This window comes from Mus caroli, unplaced genomic scaffold (genome assembly GCF_978045245.1).
Source record: "Mus caroli unplaced genomic scaffold, Mus_caroli_1 scaffold_10, whole genome shotgun sequence".
Taxonomy (NCBI): Eukaryota; Metazoa; Chordata; class Mammalia; order Rodentia; family Muridae; genus Mus; species Mus caroli.
The window spans coordinates 42,958,879-42,978,680 of record NW_028227265.1 but is presented as its reverse complement, the minus strand read 5'-3'; the positions used below and the strand labels follow the sequence as shown (position 1 = coordinate 42,978,680).

Here is a 19,802-nt window from a genome sequence, read left to right as displayed (position 1 = left end):
CACAAACAATATAATGACTGTGTGCCCAATATTTGCATTGTATTAGGTATTACAAGTAACTTAGAAATGACTTAAAGTCACCTCTAAAGATTTGTGTAGGGTAGGGTTCTGAGTTTGTTTGTTTGTTTGTTTGTTTATAAGGGATTTGAACATCCACAGTTTTGTATTCCTGTGGGATTGGGGATCACTGGTTAAGAAATCATGGGTATCAGAAAGGACTCTACTGTTATTTTTAAAGTAAAGCATAGGGTAGGTAGAAAGAGGGCAAAGATAGTGCTTGTGATAAGTTGAACAAATAGGGAAGTGAGACCTAGAAAAGAGGAATGTATTCCTTTCCTCCTGTTGTGACCCAACACCTAACCAGAGAGAACTGAAGGGAGATTACTTGGGCTTACAGTTGGAGGAGATACAGTCCTAAAAATGGGGAAGATGCAGCAGGAGAAATGTGAGGCAGAGGGTCACATGGCAGGACGCGGGGAGAGATGAACACGGGAGCTGCATTCTCTCTCCTTTCTTTAGCCCAGAATCTTCAAGGATGCTACTGCTCACACGCAAGGTGTGTTCTCCCACCTCAGCTAACCCAGTCCTGAGACTTTCTCATAGATCTGCCCAAGGTGTGTCTCCCAGGTGAGCTTAGATTCTATCAGCTAGACAGTAGTAACAACTCCAGGCAAATAGAAAGAGGAAATGTCCAAGTTCCTATGGCAGCGGTGATTTTAAAGATGTGTACCACAAGTAGACGAATCAATGGAATCCATGCTTTATGCATAGGTTCAGTAGTAGAGATGGTCAGAAGATCAGATATGCATAAGCCACGGAACATGTGCCACAAGGATGCATTAGGAGTCAGGTAATTGTGAAGGCCAGCGTATAGTCAACTACCATAGTGTCATTTACTCTTCTCTCTATTGGGAAGATGCTTAGCCCCAATTCCCAAGCCCCAGGGGAGTCATTTAGGGAAGTTTTTTTAGCCACCACTGCCACCTTTCTCCCAGACTCCTATCTTTGTGACAGCTTTTACTCACCACAGGCCTACGCATGAAGCCATATTCAGAGGCAGACACAGGGAGAAAAGCCTGCCATCTCAGAACTTGGTAGGATGATGCAGGAGGCTTGCCTAGGCTACAGAGAACCTGATATTTTCACCCAGCATTGAAGTCTCTGCAATCTACTTTTTGAGTCCTGGGCTTCAGATACAGCCTTTGCCATTCAGACTGGGTTATGCTCCAAGTAAACAGACCACAAACTCACACATTGCTTTGAGAGAAGATTGTCTTTATCTCATTTTACTCCCTTTAGCAGGTCACAAAAACTCTGGCAGACTTCAAGAGAAGTGTGGAAGACAGAGTTCCCTGCTGTGGCACTAAACTATGTTTACTTGCTACATGTGGGTAGAATGTGGGCCCATAGGCATCATAATTTTAAAAAGGGGTATTTTAGGTAAGAGAGGGTACTGTTCACTCTGTAAGATTTGGGGGTGGGGGCAGTGCTCTGGTTACATGCCTCAGCCTAGGTCATAACACACTGAGGCAAAAACTGACTTTACTCAATCCACTGAAGCTCTTCAGGCTTACTGCTGTGAGGTTTGTTCATACACAGAGATTCTCAGTGGAGAGGAAGAGGTGGGGGATGGAGGCAGAAGAGCCCAGATTGCAAGTCATGAGCCCTGGCAAGCTGCTGTATCCGAGGAGCTTTGATAAGCATGTCTGTAACTAACCTGCAAGCGATTGGTCATTGTCCTAGTTTGCATCTTTGTTGCTGTGATAAAACACCGACCAAAAACAAATTTGAAGAGTCAGGGTTTATTTGGCTTCCAGGTTGGCTTCCATGAGAGAGAAGCCAAGTCAAGAGCTCAAGGCAGAAACCTTGAGGCAAGAACGGAAGCAGAGGCCACAGGCAAGTGCTGCTTACTGGCTAGTTTTTCCTGGCTTTCTCACTTCCCTTTCTTGTACTTCCTAGACCCACCTGCTCAGGGGTGGCACCTCTACATCAAAAGCAATTGAGAAAATGCCCCCATAGACGTGGCCAAAGGCAATCTCTTCTCAAGTGTATCATGCCAACAACCAAGACTAGATAGCCATTACAGTCAGTGTGTGCAGTCCAATTTCAGGGCTGCTTGAAACTTCACTTCACATTAAGGAGTAAAAGAAAAGTAAAATGCCAAAGACATCATGTTGGTTGCATCTGCACTTGTCATAACACTAGTAACTGTTGAATACTTTCTAATACTGAAGCTCTCCCACAACTATTCCCATGGTGGTGGCTGTAGACAACATACTTCTGAATTTACTTTATGTTATTAACATTTCCTACACTTCCTGTTTAAGCCCACAATATGAGCAAAATAATAATCAAGACTTTCTGTGTACTCTTCACTAGTTTCTGCCATGTAAATACCCACAGTGGCTGATTCCAAGGAAGCAATTAAATCCTATTAAATGTAGAACTGGGAAGAGCTCCTCTGCACTGTTACTATCATGTAGAGGTGAGCTTCAAAACTACGAATAATATTTTATTATTAAATAATTAGGCGATGATAAAATTTGAATATTACCTTCATCCTGTCTTGGTTTTTGTTGTTGTTGTTTTGTTTTTGTTTGTTTGTCAACTTGACAAAACAGTAGTTATCTGGGAAAATACCTTAATTGAGAAAATACCTCCAGCAAATTGTTGTAGGTAACTCTGTAAGGGCATTTTCTTAGTTAATGGTTGGTGCAGAAAGTCCCAACCTACTGGGTGCAGTGCCACCCCTGAGCAGGTGGTCCTGACTTGTATAAAAAAGCAAGCTGATGGCCAGCATGATGGCATGTGCCTTTAATACCAGGACTTGGGAGGCAGAGACAAGCAGGTCAGCTTGGTCTACCCAGCAAGCTCCAGACCAGCCAAGGCTACATAGTAAGACCCTGTTTAGAAAAAAAGAAAAATTGCTTAGGAAGGAAAGGAAAGGAAAGGAGAGGGGAGGGGAGGGGAGGGGAGGGGAGGGGAGGGGAGGGGAGGGGAGGGGAGGGGAGGGGAGGGGAGGGGAGGGGAGGGGAGGGGAGGGGAGGGGAGGGGAGGGGAGGGGAGGGGAGGAAAAGAGGCTGAGCAAGCCAGTAAGCAGAGTTCCCCCATGGCTTTTGCTTGAGTTCTATTGGCTTCTGTCAACGAACTGTGACCAATGATACGTAAGCCAAGTGAACCCAAAACTCAAGTTGATTTTCGTCCTGGTGTTTATTACAACAATAGAAACTCTAACTAAGGCACCTTTGTTTTGTTATAATTTGCTTAACTCTAAGTTTAATATAATTTATTTAAAATTAGTAGCTGTACTATAAAACTAAAGTGTCAAATTCCTCATGCTTTGGTGAGCAGTTCCCATGAGCCATTGTGAGCAGGCTCCAGCAAGCTGCTAAGATGGCTTTGCCAAGGAAAGCACATGCTGTGTCACCCTGATGGCCCGAGCATGCAGTCAGACACAGTAGTGTGGGTCTGCAACCCCAGCACTCTTACTTCACGATGGGAAGCAGAGACAGGAGAATCACCCAGAAGCTCGAAGGCTCAATAGCTTGCAGTGTGCACCTCAGTGACAGAGACAAAGAGAGACCCTGAACTAAGTGGAAGGCAAGAACTGACTCCTAAAAGCCTCTTTCTGATCTCTGCATGAGTGTGGTGGGTACTTTTGTAGCCCACTCTCTCTCTCTCTCTCTCTCTCTCTCTCTCTCTCTCTCTCTCTCTCTCTCACACACACACACACACACACAGTGATTTTTAAGTTAAAAATCACTTTCATAATGGTGATTTTCCCCCCTTCTATCCAGACATCTTTCACAAATTTGCTCCTAAGTGCTCTATGCACCGATACTGCTGTGCCTGGGTGGCAGTTAGCTTTCCTGTGGTGTAGATGGAAGTAAGTCACTAACCATGGTGTCCATGCCAGCAACTGGGACATAGAGGCAGGATTAGTGGGTGTTCAAGACCATCCCAGCCTACACCTATTCAGCAAGTTTAAACCAGCCTGGATTACAGGAGACCCTGTCTCAAACAACAGCAAAGAAAAAGAATAAAGTAAGTTAAATGTATAGGTGAGCCTAATGGATTATCCAGACTGTGAACACCTGGGAATCATGGGAATGTCTTGGAGGAAGTAAGTTGCCAGCAGAGGTGGGCGAGGTGAGGCCCAGCAATAACCAAGTGAGTGAGCCAAAAAGCATGCCTGAAAACCTAACCCTAGATCTCCAAAGACAATGAAGGCAGTGGCTAGATGGACACAATCATCACATGGAAACGACTAGGACCCTCGCTGCTCTGAACCTGAGCCTTTGCTCACTAGGTAAAAAGCTAACTACATCACTGAACCAATAAAGGTCTTAGAAAGATAGCTTGAAGTTCTATCTTCCTTGCATTAATCAACAAGTAACAGATCACAAAGAAGAACAATTAGAGTCAAGTAAAGCCAGACCATGTCAAGTCAGAGGTTTTGTTTTTCAGCTGTAACATAATATGATGGCCTGATTTATTCATGCCTCCTGCAACAAGAGCCACAAATGATAGTACATGCCTAGAATCTCAGTGAGGGAAGGTATTCCAGTGAAATCTTATCTAAAAACAACAGCAAAACACACACAAACACGAATGTTATAAAATATCCTGACATATCTGAATGGAAATGTCATGATGACACCTATGACTGTGTTTGCTAACTTAAAAGGTTAAAGGCACAAGCAGTTTAGGGTTGGATCTTGTTCCTTCTGTCCTTCTGGGCCCACCACACCATCAGCCTTCCTTGTTCTTCAGAGCTGTCTTTCACTAAGTTCCAGAAGTTGCTAAAAACAGTGTCTGTCCATCTTGTTGCCTGCTGAATCCTTGTTATCAGTCTTTCTGGCTTCTCTCTTCTAGGAACTGGAAAACACACACACGCACATGCACACGCACACACGCGCGCACACACACACACACACCTTAATCTTCCCAATGCTCCTTAATCTTTACATTAGTCCTAGCCTCTGACTGGAAAGGTTTTTTCTAGTCCCTTGCAGAGCCAATTCACTCTCAGCCTTTAGAGTTAAAAAACAAAACAAAAACCTCCCTGCTCAGAGAAACCTTTAAAGGTCCCCATCCCATGTTGGCCCCATTCTTATCATTGCATATTTTTATATTATATTCCTTTTACTTTTTTTTTTCTGAGACAGGGTTTCTTTGTATAGCCCTGTCTGTCCTGGGCCTCACTCTGTAAACCAGGCTGGCCTCGAACTCAGAAATCCGCCTGCCTCTGCCTCCCAAGTGCTGGGATTAAAGGCGTGCGCCACCACTGCCCAGCTTTATATTTCTTTTACTTACTCTTCTCTGGAATTGTCATTTTTTATTTGTTGGCTTGATTTTTGTCTATTTTTATAGCATGTAAGCACTCTGAAACAAACCCTGAGCCTTATCTATACTGTTGACTGATGGATCCTTGCACCCTACTCAGGTATAAAGTATACCTTTTTACTCAGTATAAAGTAAGCATCTAACATATATTATGTTATATATCTAGTAACATATTAGATAAATGAATGACGTTCATGCAAATCCGGTTAAAGAAAGGGCCAAGAAAACCACACTATTACTGAAGACATCACATGTGCATTCCCGATGTTCTCTTGAATGGGCTGATGCACACCATCATAGAAACATGTGGACAAGCAAGCAACTTAAATGTGGGCCCCTTAACCAAAGCAACGTATAGAATAAAGAGTTTATTTAGGTTTCAGTTTCCAGAACATTAGAGCCCATGATGGTAGGTAGAGCAAAGCATAGTGGCAGAAAAGGAAGCTGAGAGCTCACATCCTGAACCAGAAATACAGGCAAAAAAAAGTGACCTGGGGATGTCTCTGATCTTTAAAGTCTCAGAGACTGTTTCCAGTGACACACTTCTTCCAAGGCTCCCCTAAACAGTGCCATTCACTGGGGGACTAAGTATTTAAACAGCTGATACTAAGGGGGACATTTTTTTCATTCAAACCACTACACTGTATCACACCCTACCTTTATAGTGCAATATGAATTTGTATTTGTCAAAGTCTAAGGTAGACATGATGGAACATATCTCTAATGCCAGCACTCCTGGCTGAGATAGGAAGATTTCAAGTTGGAAATCAATCTTGCATAGCAAGCCCTGGAGTGGGACAATTAGTAGAGTCATTGTATCTAGGGTAAACATCAGAATGAAGTAATTATTTTCTGGAAGTACTTAGACATTACAAAAAAATCACTATAGAAAACAGTGAGTTTAGTCACAAGAAGGCCCTGACAAATGTGAAACAGCTTGCATAGTCGGGTACAGCAAACAGTGGACAGTAAGAATTGAAGTTGCAAGGTTTTGGTGCTCCTTCAAGAAACACACAGATTAGACCCGGGTTTTGGTATGAAGTTCCTGTTTTACTCTAAAAACAACTTTTGTGTGACAATTACATGGTTCTTCACAGCTGTTTGGGGTTCAGTCTACCAGAGGCTAGACCTCTTGGCTGCCTGCAAGGCCATATTTCATCCTGGAGTGACTCTTTTTCTTTGGCCATGTGTGTGACTCAGTTAAGACCCTGTTCTAGGAGACCAAGAAAATAAAATCAATACAATTAATTTATTAAACAAAAATAAGTCCAGACATTAGTATGCAAACAAAACACTTGTTGCTTTTAGGATATGTATGCATGATAAAAATAAATAAAGTTTTTTTACAAAAATATGCCCCAAGGTTTTTAAGATGGTCATAGTTTCCTCATAAAATACCTACCATGTTCAGAGCCCTTGGTCCAATTCCAAGTACCATTTTTAAAAAGACACCAGGAATCTCAGAGTATAAGTCCTCTACTCTCCAGATAAGACTCTTAATAAAAAGGTAAGCTCTTGTATATATTTTTTCTTTATATTACTCCCAGAGTCTATCTCAAGATATCTACACAATGCATACCCAAGAGGAATGATGAGTGTGTCACAACCAAGATCATCACCTACCAGTTCATCCTCCCTCTAGATCTCTGTGACTCACACCACAACCTAGAATCTATCATCCAAATTGTGACCTTCTACAAATAATAGAATGCCCCTTTTTAAAAAGTATCTGTTTAACATACTAATAAAATAAAGCAAAGATGGAAGCAATATCACAGACTTAAGAGATCCAGGAGATAGACAAAGTGAAAAATTAAGGACGATAGTAAAACCCACCAGCTTGGGGGAAGGTCTATGGATTAGGTAATGGTAATACTAATGTCCTGGGTTATGTGAACCTTGGTTATGCAACATAATAGGGAAAACCGAGTGAGAGGTATAGGATACTTGTTAAAATATAAAATCTATTCAATGAAAAGGTTTAAAAATGTCTAGTGCACACCGTCCTTCTCAACATTCCTTTCGAATTTAAATGCAGGCACTGTTCATGCTGTCTGTGCACCAGGTTGCTTGTCGTCTGGCATCACTGGTTCAGAGAGAAGGGCTGAGCGAAGGACAGAAATTGGGTATCTCTGGGCTAGCGGGGAGCTGAGGTGTTTGATGTAGGGACCAGCCTGGGGATGCAGCCAGAAATTGAGGGGGTTGGGTCTAGGGGCGGAGCCAGAAGCCGCTACTCTTCAGCATGGGGGGTGGGTGGGGGACAGACCGGAAGGCTTAGCCGCTGCGGCCTCCGGAAGGGTTGTGGGCGGGCCCGGAAACAGCAGCACATGGCCTGGGGACGAGTCCGAAGCGTCCCGGCTGAAGCCTGGGAGCCTGGAGAAGGGGCGGGGCCGGAAGCGGCGGCACTCAGGCCTGGGGACGGGCGCCTGGGGAAGGGGCGGTGCCGGAAGCGGCCGCACTCAGGCCTGGGGGCGGGCCGTCGAGTGACGGCTGCGGTGAGCTCGGCGGAGGAAGTGTAGAGTTCGTACTTGGGAGTCCTCCTGACACCTTTGGTGTTGACGGCCGTGGCCATGTCCTCCGTGAGCCCCATCCAGATCCCCAGCCGCCTTCCGCTGCTGTTGACCCACGAGAGTGTGTTGCTGCCCGGCTCCACTATGCGCACAAGTGTGGACACGGCCCGCAACTTGCAGCTGGTGCGGAGCCGCTTGCTCAAGGGCACGTCGTTGCAGAGCACCATCCTAGGAGTCATCCCCAACACACCCGACCCGGCCAGCGACACGCAGGACCTGCCACCACTGCACAGGTAGGCCCGCCCGGCACTCGCGCCCCGGCAGCCTGTGAGCGGAGTTGTGGCTCAAGTCTCCCCAGCGTGAAAAGTGGGAGGGACGCTTTTCACCAGTGACCGTTAGTGAGCCCGATCAGTCACGGAGCAATGCCATACACGGGTGGAAACTCTGTGCAGTTCATTTGCTGCCTGTTGCTGGTGCTTATCTGATGTGAATTAGTGTCCTACGGAGCCTTCTTCACCGCCCAGCGCCCGGGCCCCTCCCCCATACCACCTTTCACCCTGTCCCCTTTCCTTTCAGTCAACCTCCGGTCATGTTCTCCATCTGAAACATTATAAATCTAGAGGTTTCTTTCTTTCTTTCTTTCTTTCTTTCTTTCTTTCTTTCTTTCTTTCTTTTTTTCCTGCTCATGCCTAAACTACGCAGTTAACTTTTGGGTGCTTTGTTTTACACTTTGTTACCCATTTTCTCTATTCCCCAACGGCCTCCCCTTCATGAAGGGCCATTCTTGTTAGGATTTTCCTTGGGGTCTCCCACTACAGCCTTCCCAGCCTCTAGGCTCACCTTTGCTCCTTCCTGGCATTTTTATCATAGGCCCGGGGAATGTCACTGGATAGCCCTGTGTCCCGGCTCTGGTTCGTTGACTTGGGTGGTAAATTTCACCTGTGTCTGACTCTTCCCCTGTGACTTCCCATGTCTCTTAGGTGTGTCGTGAAGGTCCATCTGTGCAGACTGCTTTGCACCATGCTTTATGGATAGCCATGCTTCCCTGGACTGCACAGTGATTGTGGGTATAGAGCACTTGAAGTGTGCATGCTCTAATATGAGTTTTAACATTGGAGTGCATACGTGCCCAGAAAGACTGTCAATTCTAGGCAGTTCAAGGCAGTTGGTCACCCTAAATGTGCCATAAATGTACAGTGCACACTATATTTTGAGAAAATGTGAAAATCTTATTTATTTATTTATTTATTTATTTTGGTTTTTCGAGACAGGGTTTCTCTGTGTAGCCCAGGCTGTCCTGGAACTCACTCTGTAGACTCAGAAATCTGCCTGCCTCTGTCTCCCAAGTGCTGGAATTAAAGGCATGAGCCACCACTGCCCGTGTGAAAATCTTGATTAATGTTACATAGAATAAATGTTGCAATGCTGACCACTTCACCTAAAATCACCTGTGGATACTAAAATCACGAGTATAGCTTGTATTTTTATTGGACAGTACTAGTCTATAGTGTGTCTTAGCAGATGTTATCTTTAAGCTCTTCTCTCAAGTTCTTGCTCTATATATTGATACTGATGATGTTTCTCCAGGTTGGACAGCCTCCTCCCCCTCCTTATTTTCAAATGAAGGGTTCCTGTCTCTGAATGAATTTCATAAGTGTGATTGACTACATTAGACAACTTGTAGCTTTTCTTCATGTTTCCAAAGGAGGCTGATCGCTCTTTAAAAACAAAATAAACAGTAAAACATGAAACAAACGCACAACAACTCAATAATAGTTTACATTGTATCATCCTGAAAAAAATTGACCCCTATTTGAACTATTCTTGGCTGTTGCCTAAATAGGATTGGACACTAAAGTTTCCCTATTTTATTGTAGCAAATTATATTTAGTACTAGTCTCCTAACATATTACCTCATTCCTTAAACCTCTGTTTATTTCTCCCATATTATTTTACAACCACTTAGTTGAGGCAGAAATTCTCGGGATTAAATTTTTTGCTTGTTTTATTTCTTGGGGGGGCGGGCATTAGAGATTGAACCTATGGTAGGTACTCTACCATTAAGCTATAGCCTCAGCTCTTATTTGTATTTTTTATTTTGATACTGAGTCTCAGTAAGTACTCTGTGCTGGCTCTGAACTCTTCTGTAGCTCACTCAAGTACTGCACCAGTGATCCTCTTGCTTAGCCCTCCAAGAAGTCAGTGTTACACACCTGTGTTATCAGGGCTACCTTGGTATGTTTCTAATGTGTGCTGGATAGTTTTATGTCACCTTGACACAACATAAAGTCATCTGAGGAGGGAAACTCAATTGAAAATATGTTTTTATAAAATCAGGCAGTAGGCAAGCTTGAATTTATTCTTTCCTGTTAATTCTTGAACTGGTAGATTAAACAAACCTGATCAGACATTTAGATGTTGTGCCAGCTAGTTTTATGTCAACTTGACACAGCTGGAGTCATCTGAAAGGTGGGAACCTCAATTGAGAAAATGTCTTCATAAGATAATTCATAAAATGTAGGGCATTTTATTTAGTGATTGATGGGGAATGGCCCAGTCCATTGTGGGTGGTGCCACCCCTCTACTAGTGGTCCTGGGTTGTATAACAAAGCATACCATGGGGTGACCACCCAAAACTGAAGCAGCAGTGGAGTGGAGCCAACAGGAACATTAAAACAAACAAACAAACAGACAGACAAACAAAACTGTCTGTGTGTGCTTCAGAGGGTGGTGCTGGAGAAATGGCCCTAGCTCCTTAGAGGAGCCTGGAAGATCATGAGGGAATCCCAGATAACTGGACATTGTGCTAGTTAGACCTTTGGAATTTGCTTTTGCTCTGTTCAATTACAACTGTGCCCTGGTTCTTCCCTCATGAAGTAAGAAAGTACTTAACTTATATTTAGTTTTATAGGAGCCCACACTTAACAGGTTGAAATGTAAAATGAGATTTTAGGTTTTAAAAAAAGCTTAAACTGAATTTTAACGTGTTTGACTTGTAAAGACGATGGACTTTTAAAGTTTGTAAAGTGTTTTGTATTGTGATGTTAAGGTTAATATGCAATCTTGGGGCTGCACAAGAAAGGGAAAGTAAAGTGACATGTTTGTCAGGTTGGCAAGGGGTCAGTTGTCCTGTTATGTCCCGGTAGGCCAACCTGCTACAAGCTAGAGTTATCTGAGAGAGGACAGGGTAGGGGCGGGGAGGAACCTCAATTGAAAAAATGTTCCATAAGATCAGGCTGTAGAACAGTTTCTTAATGATCGGTGGCTTACCAATTCTTATCCAGGGCCAGATTGGGTGGTTCACAACTGCTCAGAACTCCAGTTTGAGGAGATCTGGTTGGCCTCTACAAGCACTGGCATATACTTGAGATGTACACATACATTCCCCTACCACCACCACCACCACCACACACACACACACACACACACACACACACAGAGTTATATACATGTAAATTTAAAAGGAAAATCTTCTAAAAAGTAAAGTTGGTCATATTTTAGGTTTGAGTTAGTAATTTTCTATATTATTCTGGCAAGGTTTTTTTTTGTTTTGTTTTGTTTTTTGTTTTTGTTTTTTGGGTTTTTCAAGATAGGGTTTCTCTGTATAGCCCTGGCTGTCCTGGAACTCACTCTGTAGACCAAGCTGGCCTCAAACTCAGAAATCTGCCTGCCTCTGCCTCCCAAATGCTGGCATGCACCACCATTGCCCAGCTGTGGCAAGATTTTTGAGAGTTACTAATTGTTTTCACATAAATATCTGCAAATAACAGTAACTAAATCTTCCTTGCCTGAAAGTAACCAATAATTCAAGTGATATGGTAATGTTCATATTAATGTTCAAATGGTCTTTTTGTTTTAGGTAATTCAGAGTTAACTGGCAGTGCTGTTGGCTTGTTTACATGGCTGGGGAATTAAATCTAGGGTCTCAACATGCTAAGCAGAGCACGCTACCACTGAGCTACATCCCAGTGCAATCGTTTACACGAGAGAGTTACTTTCAAAAGTCTTCAGGGTTTGAGCACTGTGAGCATTCACCAGGCCCTGTATAGCCATACTAGAAATGTTGTTTGTTACTTGAGAAGTCTTTGTATAGAAAGATCATACTCTATTGCTCAGCGTAGATTCTGAAATCTTTTCTCTGTTATGGCTTTCAAATGCTCTGTCCTTTAAAAGTATGAACATTGAGCTATCTAGCGTTCACCTGTTTCTATACACAGGTCTTTCCTTTCCAGTTCCCTCCTTTTCTGGATGTTAGTAACTTCCAGAGATGAATAGAGGGCACAGTTTGTGCCTAATTTCTTTTACAGCCTCCTTGTGATCAGCCCCAGTACCCAAGGTCTAGCAGAACAAGTTTGCTCTCCTGTGTTCCCTGCCACCTGTTTGTTGGCTTTTCTGTATAGGACAGCCCCTTCTTCATGCTTAGTATACAGGCATGTTGCTAGATTGGAGTCTTCCAAAGGAATATGGAACTTGGCTTTCATGCCACCTAAGTAAGGACTGCCTGTATTTCTTTGCTTAACTGAATTGTATAATTAGTGGCTCCTGTGTGACTTGCTGTTTCATTAATGAAAACAGGCAATCATTTAACACTGTTCACAGTGTCAGTCATTCTTCAACCTCTCATTTTAAAAGCTTTTATTACTTTGAGTCTGCGGTGTGAGTCTACTTGTGCTCCATGTAGCACATGTGGAGGTCAGACAGCTTGAGAAAGTCATTTCTCACATTCCACCATGTAGGTCCCTGGAATTTAACACATGTCTACAGGCTTTGTCATCTCACTGGGCCCTACCTAACATTGTTCAGGGCCCATGGATTCCTTTCCTCAGAATGCTAGTCCCCAACTCCTGTTTAATTTGTTGACTTTCTTACCCATCTATGAGACCCTAAGTTAGTTTTTTGGCATTTATATATCCTAGTATACTTACTTTAACAGACACACAGTTTCATAGCTGGAAGGATCCATTTTTACCCATGCATTACTCCTTCTTGCACCTATCAATATTCTTGGGCTTTTAAGAAATACTGTCAGATAATGATAACATTTTTGGATTTAATATTTTATATTTGCAGGTATGTAATGAAGAATCTACTTAGATCTTCCAAAGTCTTTATTTACTTGATAGTGCAAATTCATATCATCCATTGTGGTGTGTCCTAAGACCTCTGTCAAGAAGTCCGTTGCTGCCGGGCTGTGGTGGCGCACGCCTTTAATCCCAGAACTTGGGAGGCAGAGACAGGCAGATTTCTGAGTTCGAGGCCAGCCTGGTCTACAAAGTGAGTTCCAGGACAGCCAAGACTATACAGAGAAACCCTGTCTTGAAAAACCAAAAAAAAAAAAAAAGAAGTCCATTGCTAACAGACCTCTTTGTAACTATGGATAGCCATGTTGTTTCCCCAGTTTTGAATCTCAGTTACTCAATTGTCACAAGGAAATATTAGCACCTTCTTATGGGTAATGGGAAATATAGCAAAATAATATTCAAGGAAGCTTTTTATAATGACAAAGCATTCTACACCTACCCCTCATGGTGGTATTTGCTCTGAATAGGTAGTTTTAAGGGTAGATTTCATAGGCGGGGATAGAAGAGAGGAGTGGAGAGCCTAACATTTCCCCAGTTTGGGCAAAACAAAGCTAGCATCATTACAGAAAAGACTTGGAGGGCTGTGAATATTAATATGACTAGAGGGCTTTTAAGTAGAATGGAAACAGCAGTGACAACAAAGGGCACTAGGGCAAAGTTTAGATAATTCCATCCTGCCCTCCCCCTTAGAAAACTGCCTTTCTTGAGTGTTCCATTTAGCTTTTCTTTCCACTGAAGAGACGGTTCTCATTCTTTTGGAGCACCTGGATTGTCCAAGGCAGTTTCCAGATCATACAAACCAAAGCCCCCCTAGTCAGACCTTATGTGGAGAAACATTCTATAATGTTTTACAGAGTCAGACGGTACATTACAACTGGGGGCTTCAAATTTTCTTTGACCTTTAACAAAATCAGAGTACTGAGAAATGCATTTATTGCAGGGCTGCTGCCTAAAGGGAAAGGCACCGCTCACCCAGAGGCGTAACTCTGGACCTGAAGTTGTAGATGCAAAGTCGAACTTTTGGTCATATCTTAGAAGGCACATATTCTAGTAAAAGGATAAGACTATTTAGAAGGATGAGTTTTGTAGATACTTTTCTTGAGCTGTGATAAAAGTACTCTGCCAAAAGCAACTTCAGGAGGCCAGGACTTATATGGCTCACATTTTAGGTGAGAAGTCAGAGCAGCAGGAGTGTGCAGTAGCTAGTCACATCACATCTCAAGTCCAGACACCAACAGCAAAGCATGCTTGTGCTCAGCTCATTGTCTCTTACTTATACAAAGCAGTTTCTTAGATCAGGGAATGTGGTGCCACTCACAGTGGGCAGGCCTAACCTCCTCAGTTAACTGAATCAGAGTTATCTCTCAGAGGCGTGCCCAGAGTGCCATCAAGGTGACATTTAGATTAGCCATCACATGACAAACCATGTAAAGACAGTGTATACACTGTGGTAGGAAGTGAGACTCAGTGACTAGTCCCTGTGCTTGCTTACTTTCTCATATAAAGCCTGGAGGTAAGCAGTATCTTAGTTACTTTCCTATTGCCGTATTCAAACACTACGACCAAGGGAATTTATAGAAGGGTTTATCTGGGCTTACAGTTTGAAAGGGAAAAGAGTCATCACTGCCATGGTGAGAAGCATAGCAGCAAGCACCAGGCATGGTGGCCAGAGTACCTGAGTGCTCACATCTCAAACCACAAGGAAACAGCAAGAGCACACTGGGGATGGCGGGAGGCCTTGAAACTTCAAGCCCCCTCCAGTGACTCACTTCCTCTGAAGACTTTCCAAACAGCGTCACCAAAGGGAACAAAGTATTTAAATGGGGGACATCATTCAAACAAACGAAGTCTACTCCACAGCACCTATAGTCTCATGGCTGAATCATAGTGCACAACTCATTCGGTCCAACTTCGTAAGTTCCTGTATACTCTTGGACAGTCTCAAAACACTGTTTTAAAGTCTAAACTCTAAAATTTCTTCTGAGACTCAAGGCAATCCCTTAACTGTAATGCCTTGCAAAATCAAAAAGCTAATTACATAGTTCTAACATACAATGGCAGAGGATACATATCACCCTTCCAATAGGGAGAAATTAGGCCATAGTGAGAAAATACTATACCAAAATCCAGCAAGTCAAACACCAACATTTCTAGTTCCATGTCCAGTGTCAAAGAGCATAGATGGCTCGGTCCATCTAGCTTTGCTGCATCTAACCAAGCAAACTTCTAAACTCACTCGGGCAGTTCTACTTTTTGTATGCAGCCACCACACCTGGCCAAACCAGCACCTTTTGAAGGGAATATCTGTTCTGCCATGTTAAGTGTAATGCCAATATTTTGTGTATTTTTCAGAATTGGAACGGCTGCCCTGGCAGTTCAGGTTGTGGGCAGTAATTGGCCCAAACCACACTACACTTTATTGATCACAGGCCTGTGCCGGTTCCAGATTGTGCAGGTCTTAAAAGAGAAGCCATATCCCGTGGCTGAAGTGGAGCAGCTGGACCGACTTGAGGAATTTCCCAATATCTGCAAAACCAGGGAGGAGCTGGGAGAGCTGTCAGAGCAATTCTACAGATACGCAGTGCAGGTGGGTGGTTCTGCTTTCCCTTAAAACCTTCTCCTGCTGGTTCTTTCCTGTCTTGAGGTCAGATAACTCTGTTGGGTAATGAAGCTGTAGGGCTGTAGAGATGCATATACTGAAACGATTTTGTGGTATTTTATAGCATGGTCCAGTTAGCTTAAATCATCCTGGGTATATTGGCCAACTCTTTCTAAAGGTGTTCCAAAAGATACGATTACAGTTTCTTTATAATTCCAGTGCCTCCCAACTTGGTAGTTGTTAAATACAAGTGATTAGTGCTAAAATGAAAGTACAATAGACTTGTTACTAAATTACTAGTCAGAGTAAAGAAGTTATAGTGTTTCAGGTCCAGGTCACACAGCACAGGTTAGAGACTGTAAGGATGAAGCCACAGTGGACCAGTTTTCAGTATGGTTGCACCTCTGGCCTGCTAGCATGCTGGTAGAAAGCATGCTGTGGCTGTGCATGAAGCAATGCACTCCTTACTTCTAGGTGTCAGGATTTTATCAGCTCTACATAAAACACGGCCTCTCTCGTCCTTGTTTTACTCAAAAACCATAATAAAATGCAAAATTGTATCATTAAACGTAGTCTTCTGCTTCTTGGCTGCTGTAATCTACCACCCTGACTGAATTTATGAGGACTAGCTGGTATCTAAGGTCTTGATTTTGGATACCACTGATGGCTGAAGTGCGGAGCTGATGTGCACAGCCTGTGGCGTCTGCAACTGATGGTCATTCTAAGTAATACTCACTCTTGATGTGCTAAACAGTAATAGAAACATAATTTCCACTTAGAGCTGTAACGTCAGGGCTGAAGGGAGAATGTACTGGAACAGAGAACTTCTGGTATGTGAACTGGAATAGGCAGTGTATCTTAATTGTAGGCCCAAGGCTAGGGAGGGTTCTCTTGAGCATAAAGTTCAGATTTCCTAGTACCGTAAAGGCTCTTTGCAAGCCTTGTCTTAGGCCTGTCTTACTTCAGCTCTAGTTACTACATAGAAATCAATAGTTCTAGCCATACTGAATAACCAAAAAAAATTTTTTTAAAAAGCCCCACATTTGTTATTTCTTGTGATTTTTACCTCTTGCCCTTCCTTCTTCTCTGAGTGGTAGGCTCTGTGTGCTTTCCAGCTGCTGTGTGGGGTTACTCCTCCTTCCCTGGCCGGCTCAGTCATGTGCTACCACTGCTCATCATCTGTGTTGAAACTGCCCTACAGACCTGCTCTCCTACCAGCCCGAATCCCACCCTGTGGCAGCTCCTGCATGAGTGGCAAATAGTTTCCAGTCACAGGGCTAGGGGAATGGATGTAATTTTTGTTTTGAGACTGATTCTTTGAATTTTTGGTTTTTAATGGCTGTTTTGTTTGTTTTTATGTATTTTTCCCACCTAACATTATCTTCATGCAGTTATACTTTAATTCCCCTGATTCTTGAAAAGTAATGGGTAGTTCCCTTCATTAGTGTTTTCAGAGCTGTTTAATTGATACTGGCCTATGAAATCCTTTTAGAGTTGGATACATGGAGACTTGATATATCATTTGTAAATTAGATAGCTTGAACCAGGTTTTAATGAGTAGCCTGAAAAGAGAATTCATATAACAAAGGTTAATTTTTTGCTAAGGCGTCGTGACTAAACATGTCACTTTCAGTGTCACTTAAGGACCAAGCTAGACTGGAATTAATCTCAAGTTTTCTTCCTTATGCTGAGGCAGAAAACAGAAATCTGGCCACTCTTTAATTGACTTAGCATTTCTGTACAGAAGGAATATTTCAAAGATCAGTGCAAGACTGCAGCTGTCCCTGTATTCAGAGGAGGTGAGAAAGAACAGGCCTACCTACTGTGTGTCCACAAGAAAAGGGAAATCTCTGTCACTTGTCCTAATAGCTGACAGTTGCTGGAAGCTTATCTTCAGCTTAATCTGTTGTAATTTCTAGCATGGAAGTTTTGTTTTGTGTATGCCTCCCAGATAACTATCACTGTGTGAGCCTTTGTGTGGGATCAGGAGCCAGTTCTCTCCTTCTGCCACATGCTCAAGTCTTGGGAGTGGAGCCTATACTTGCTGAGCTATCTTGTGGACCCTCTGACTTCTCTGTTGCCTGTTAAATGCCCACTGTGTATGGATTGGTGATCTTTCAAAACAAAAGATGCAGACCCAAACATTAAACCTGTATGAAAATCTGATTATTTTAGTTCACACATGCCACTGCCCCATTTCATTAGACTCTTTTTTTCTCAATTAGTTGGTTGAAATGTTGGATATGTCCGTCCCTGCAGTTGCTAAATTGAGACGTCTTTTAGATAATCTTCCAAGGGAAGCTCTACCAGACATTCTAACTTCAATTATTCGAACAAGCAACAAAGAGAAGCTCCAGGTATGTGCCCTTCCGGAACCTCAGGGAAGGCTTACCTGTCATTTAGTACTAGGATTGAGCCCAGGGTCTCACACACTAGCCGAGCACTCTACTGCCCTCCTATATGCCCAGCCCTATTTTTCTACTTTGTGTTATAAGATAGTGTCTTATTAAGTTGCTTAGGCCCTTGAAGTCACTCTAGTCCAGATAGGCCTTGAACTTGAGATCTCTATCCATTAGTCCACCAAGTAGCTGGGATTGCAGGCCTGTGCTACCAGCTATATGTTTGGTTCTTGATTGTGGGGTATATGACTTCATTTTAAAATAAAAATCAATATTTTTGTTTGTGTCTTATAAAATTTTTGCCCATTTCCTCTTTGCTAATAGCATAGATAATTTGGTAGTGTTGGCCATGACATAGCATTATTCCTATCATGATCATTAAACAGAATTTTTGAATTTTTTTTTTTTTTTTTAGTTTAGAGGAATATACACTGAAAATAGACAAGGCTGTGGCTGATCCAGGCAACAGTGTGGCCAAAGTATACCAAGTGTGTGAAGTAGCTGGGACGTAAGAGGTTCAAGCTGGAATAGAAGTGAGGCCCAAGACAACACAGAGTGCCTCAGAGCTTCTCCTTAGACAGCTCTACCTCAGCAGCTTAGTGACAACTTCCCAGCCCTGCCACACCACACTGATAGGGCCACAGCAGGGCCAGAGCCATGAGGATTATAGTGTTGCCTTTCTTGTAATTTAAGGCCCTAGTCTGCCTGCTTGTAGTTAGAGCAGGCGCTTCTGGAAAGGGTGCTATTCATCGACTCATGCTTCCTAGATCTTAGATGCTGTGAGCCTGGAGGATCGGTTCAAGATGACCATACCTCTGCTTGTTAGACAGATTGAAGGTCTGAAGTTACTTCAGAAGACTCGCAAACCTAAGCAAGACGACGACAAGAGGGTAAGTCCTCTTCTTTTCTTTCTTGGCAGGGTCTTCCTTTATCTTCCAGGCTGGACTTGAACTCAAGGCAACTGTTCACTTGTTCTAGACTCAAGAGTGACAATACTATAGGCATGTGTCACCATACCCAGCTTATTCTTTTATTACATGTCTTTTTTTGTAATATGAGATTTAGCTCTTTTGAGGAAAGAAACACTTGAAAGCCAGGTGTTCGTCTGTATTTCTAGCTACTGAGGAGACAGAAGTAAGCTAATCCCTTGAGTGTAGGAGATGGGAGCCAGCCCGACCTGCATAGCAGGAACCTAGCTCACAAATAAACAAGCAAACAAAAAATAAACTGGAAGAATTTGAAAGGAAAGAAGACAAAGTTCATTGCTTTTGAGAAGATCTCAAATGCTTTTGATGTGTCTGGGGCAGTTCCTTTAATTGCCTGGACTTACTTTTAACATATAAATCTCAGCTCAGTTCTTACCAACTTTCCCAAAATGATTATATATTATTTTCCTCTAGTAAAAGTTGGAGTTAGTTCATGATACTAATGAGTTGAAAATTCAAAGAATATACCATACTTTTAAAATATGATAGCAAGATCATGGGAAAAGAAAATATAAATAAAAACCATTTGAGGGAGGGAAAGTCTGTTTGAATTGGCATAGAGAAGGGTTTGGATTGGAAAAAGAACAATTTTAGCAAGCCGAAGTAGAAGCCAGAAGTTCACTGAAGCACTGTAACTGGTGAGGGAGCAGGGGTGGAGTTAATAGCCCTTTGCTGGAGAAGCAGAGCATCATAGGAGTCAAGTAAGCAAGATGCCACTCACCCAGGACAGTTCAGAGACACAGGAAGTTGAAGTTAGTGTGGAAGGGGTGGAAATGCTAAGAGACATTTGAATATGAGAGCAGCAATGGTAGCTACTGAGTGTCAGTGGAAATGCATGTGAGAAAATGCAGAAAAGTGCACAGGACAGCTGTACTTCCTTG

At 42.9% G+C, this 19,802-nt stretch overlaps 1 protein-coding gene across 1 annotated transcript in view; it reads left to right on the top strand.

Moving 5' to 3' along the window:
* The first annotated feature begins 7,796 nt into the window (after positions 1–7,796).
* The window catches only part of Lonp2 (lon peptidase 2, peroxisomal), a 78,079-nt gene continuing 66,073 nt past the window's right edge, over positions 7,797–19,802 (top strand). Inside the window, exons 1-4 of the mRNA XM_021169891.3 lie at positions 7,797–8,149; positions 15,290–15,524; positions 17,762–17,893; positions 18,703–18,825. Of these exons, the coding sequence (XP_021025550.1) occupies positions 7,917–8,149; positions 15,290–15,524; positions 17,762–17,893; positions 18,703–18,825 (723 nt within the window). The 5' untranslated portion in view covers positions 7,797–7,916. The remainder of the gene's footprint in view (positions 8,150–15,289; positions 15,525–17,761; positions 17,894–18,702; positions 18,826–19,802) is intronic.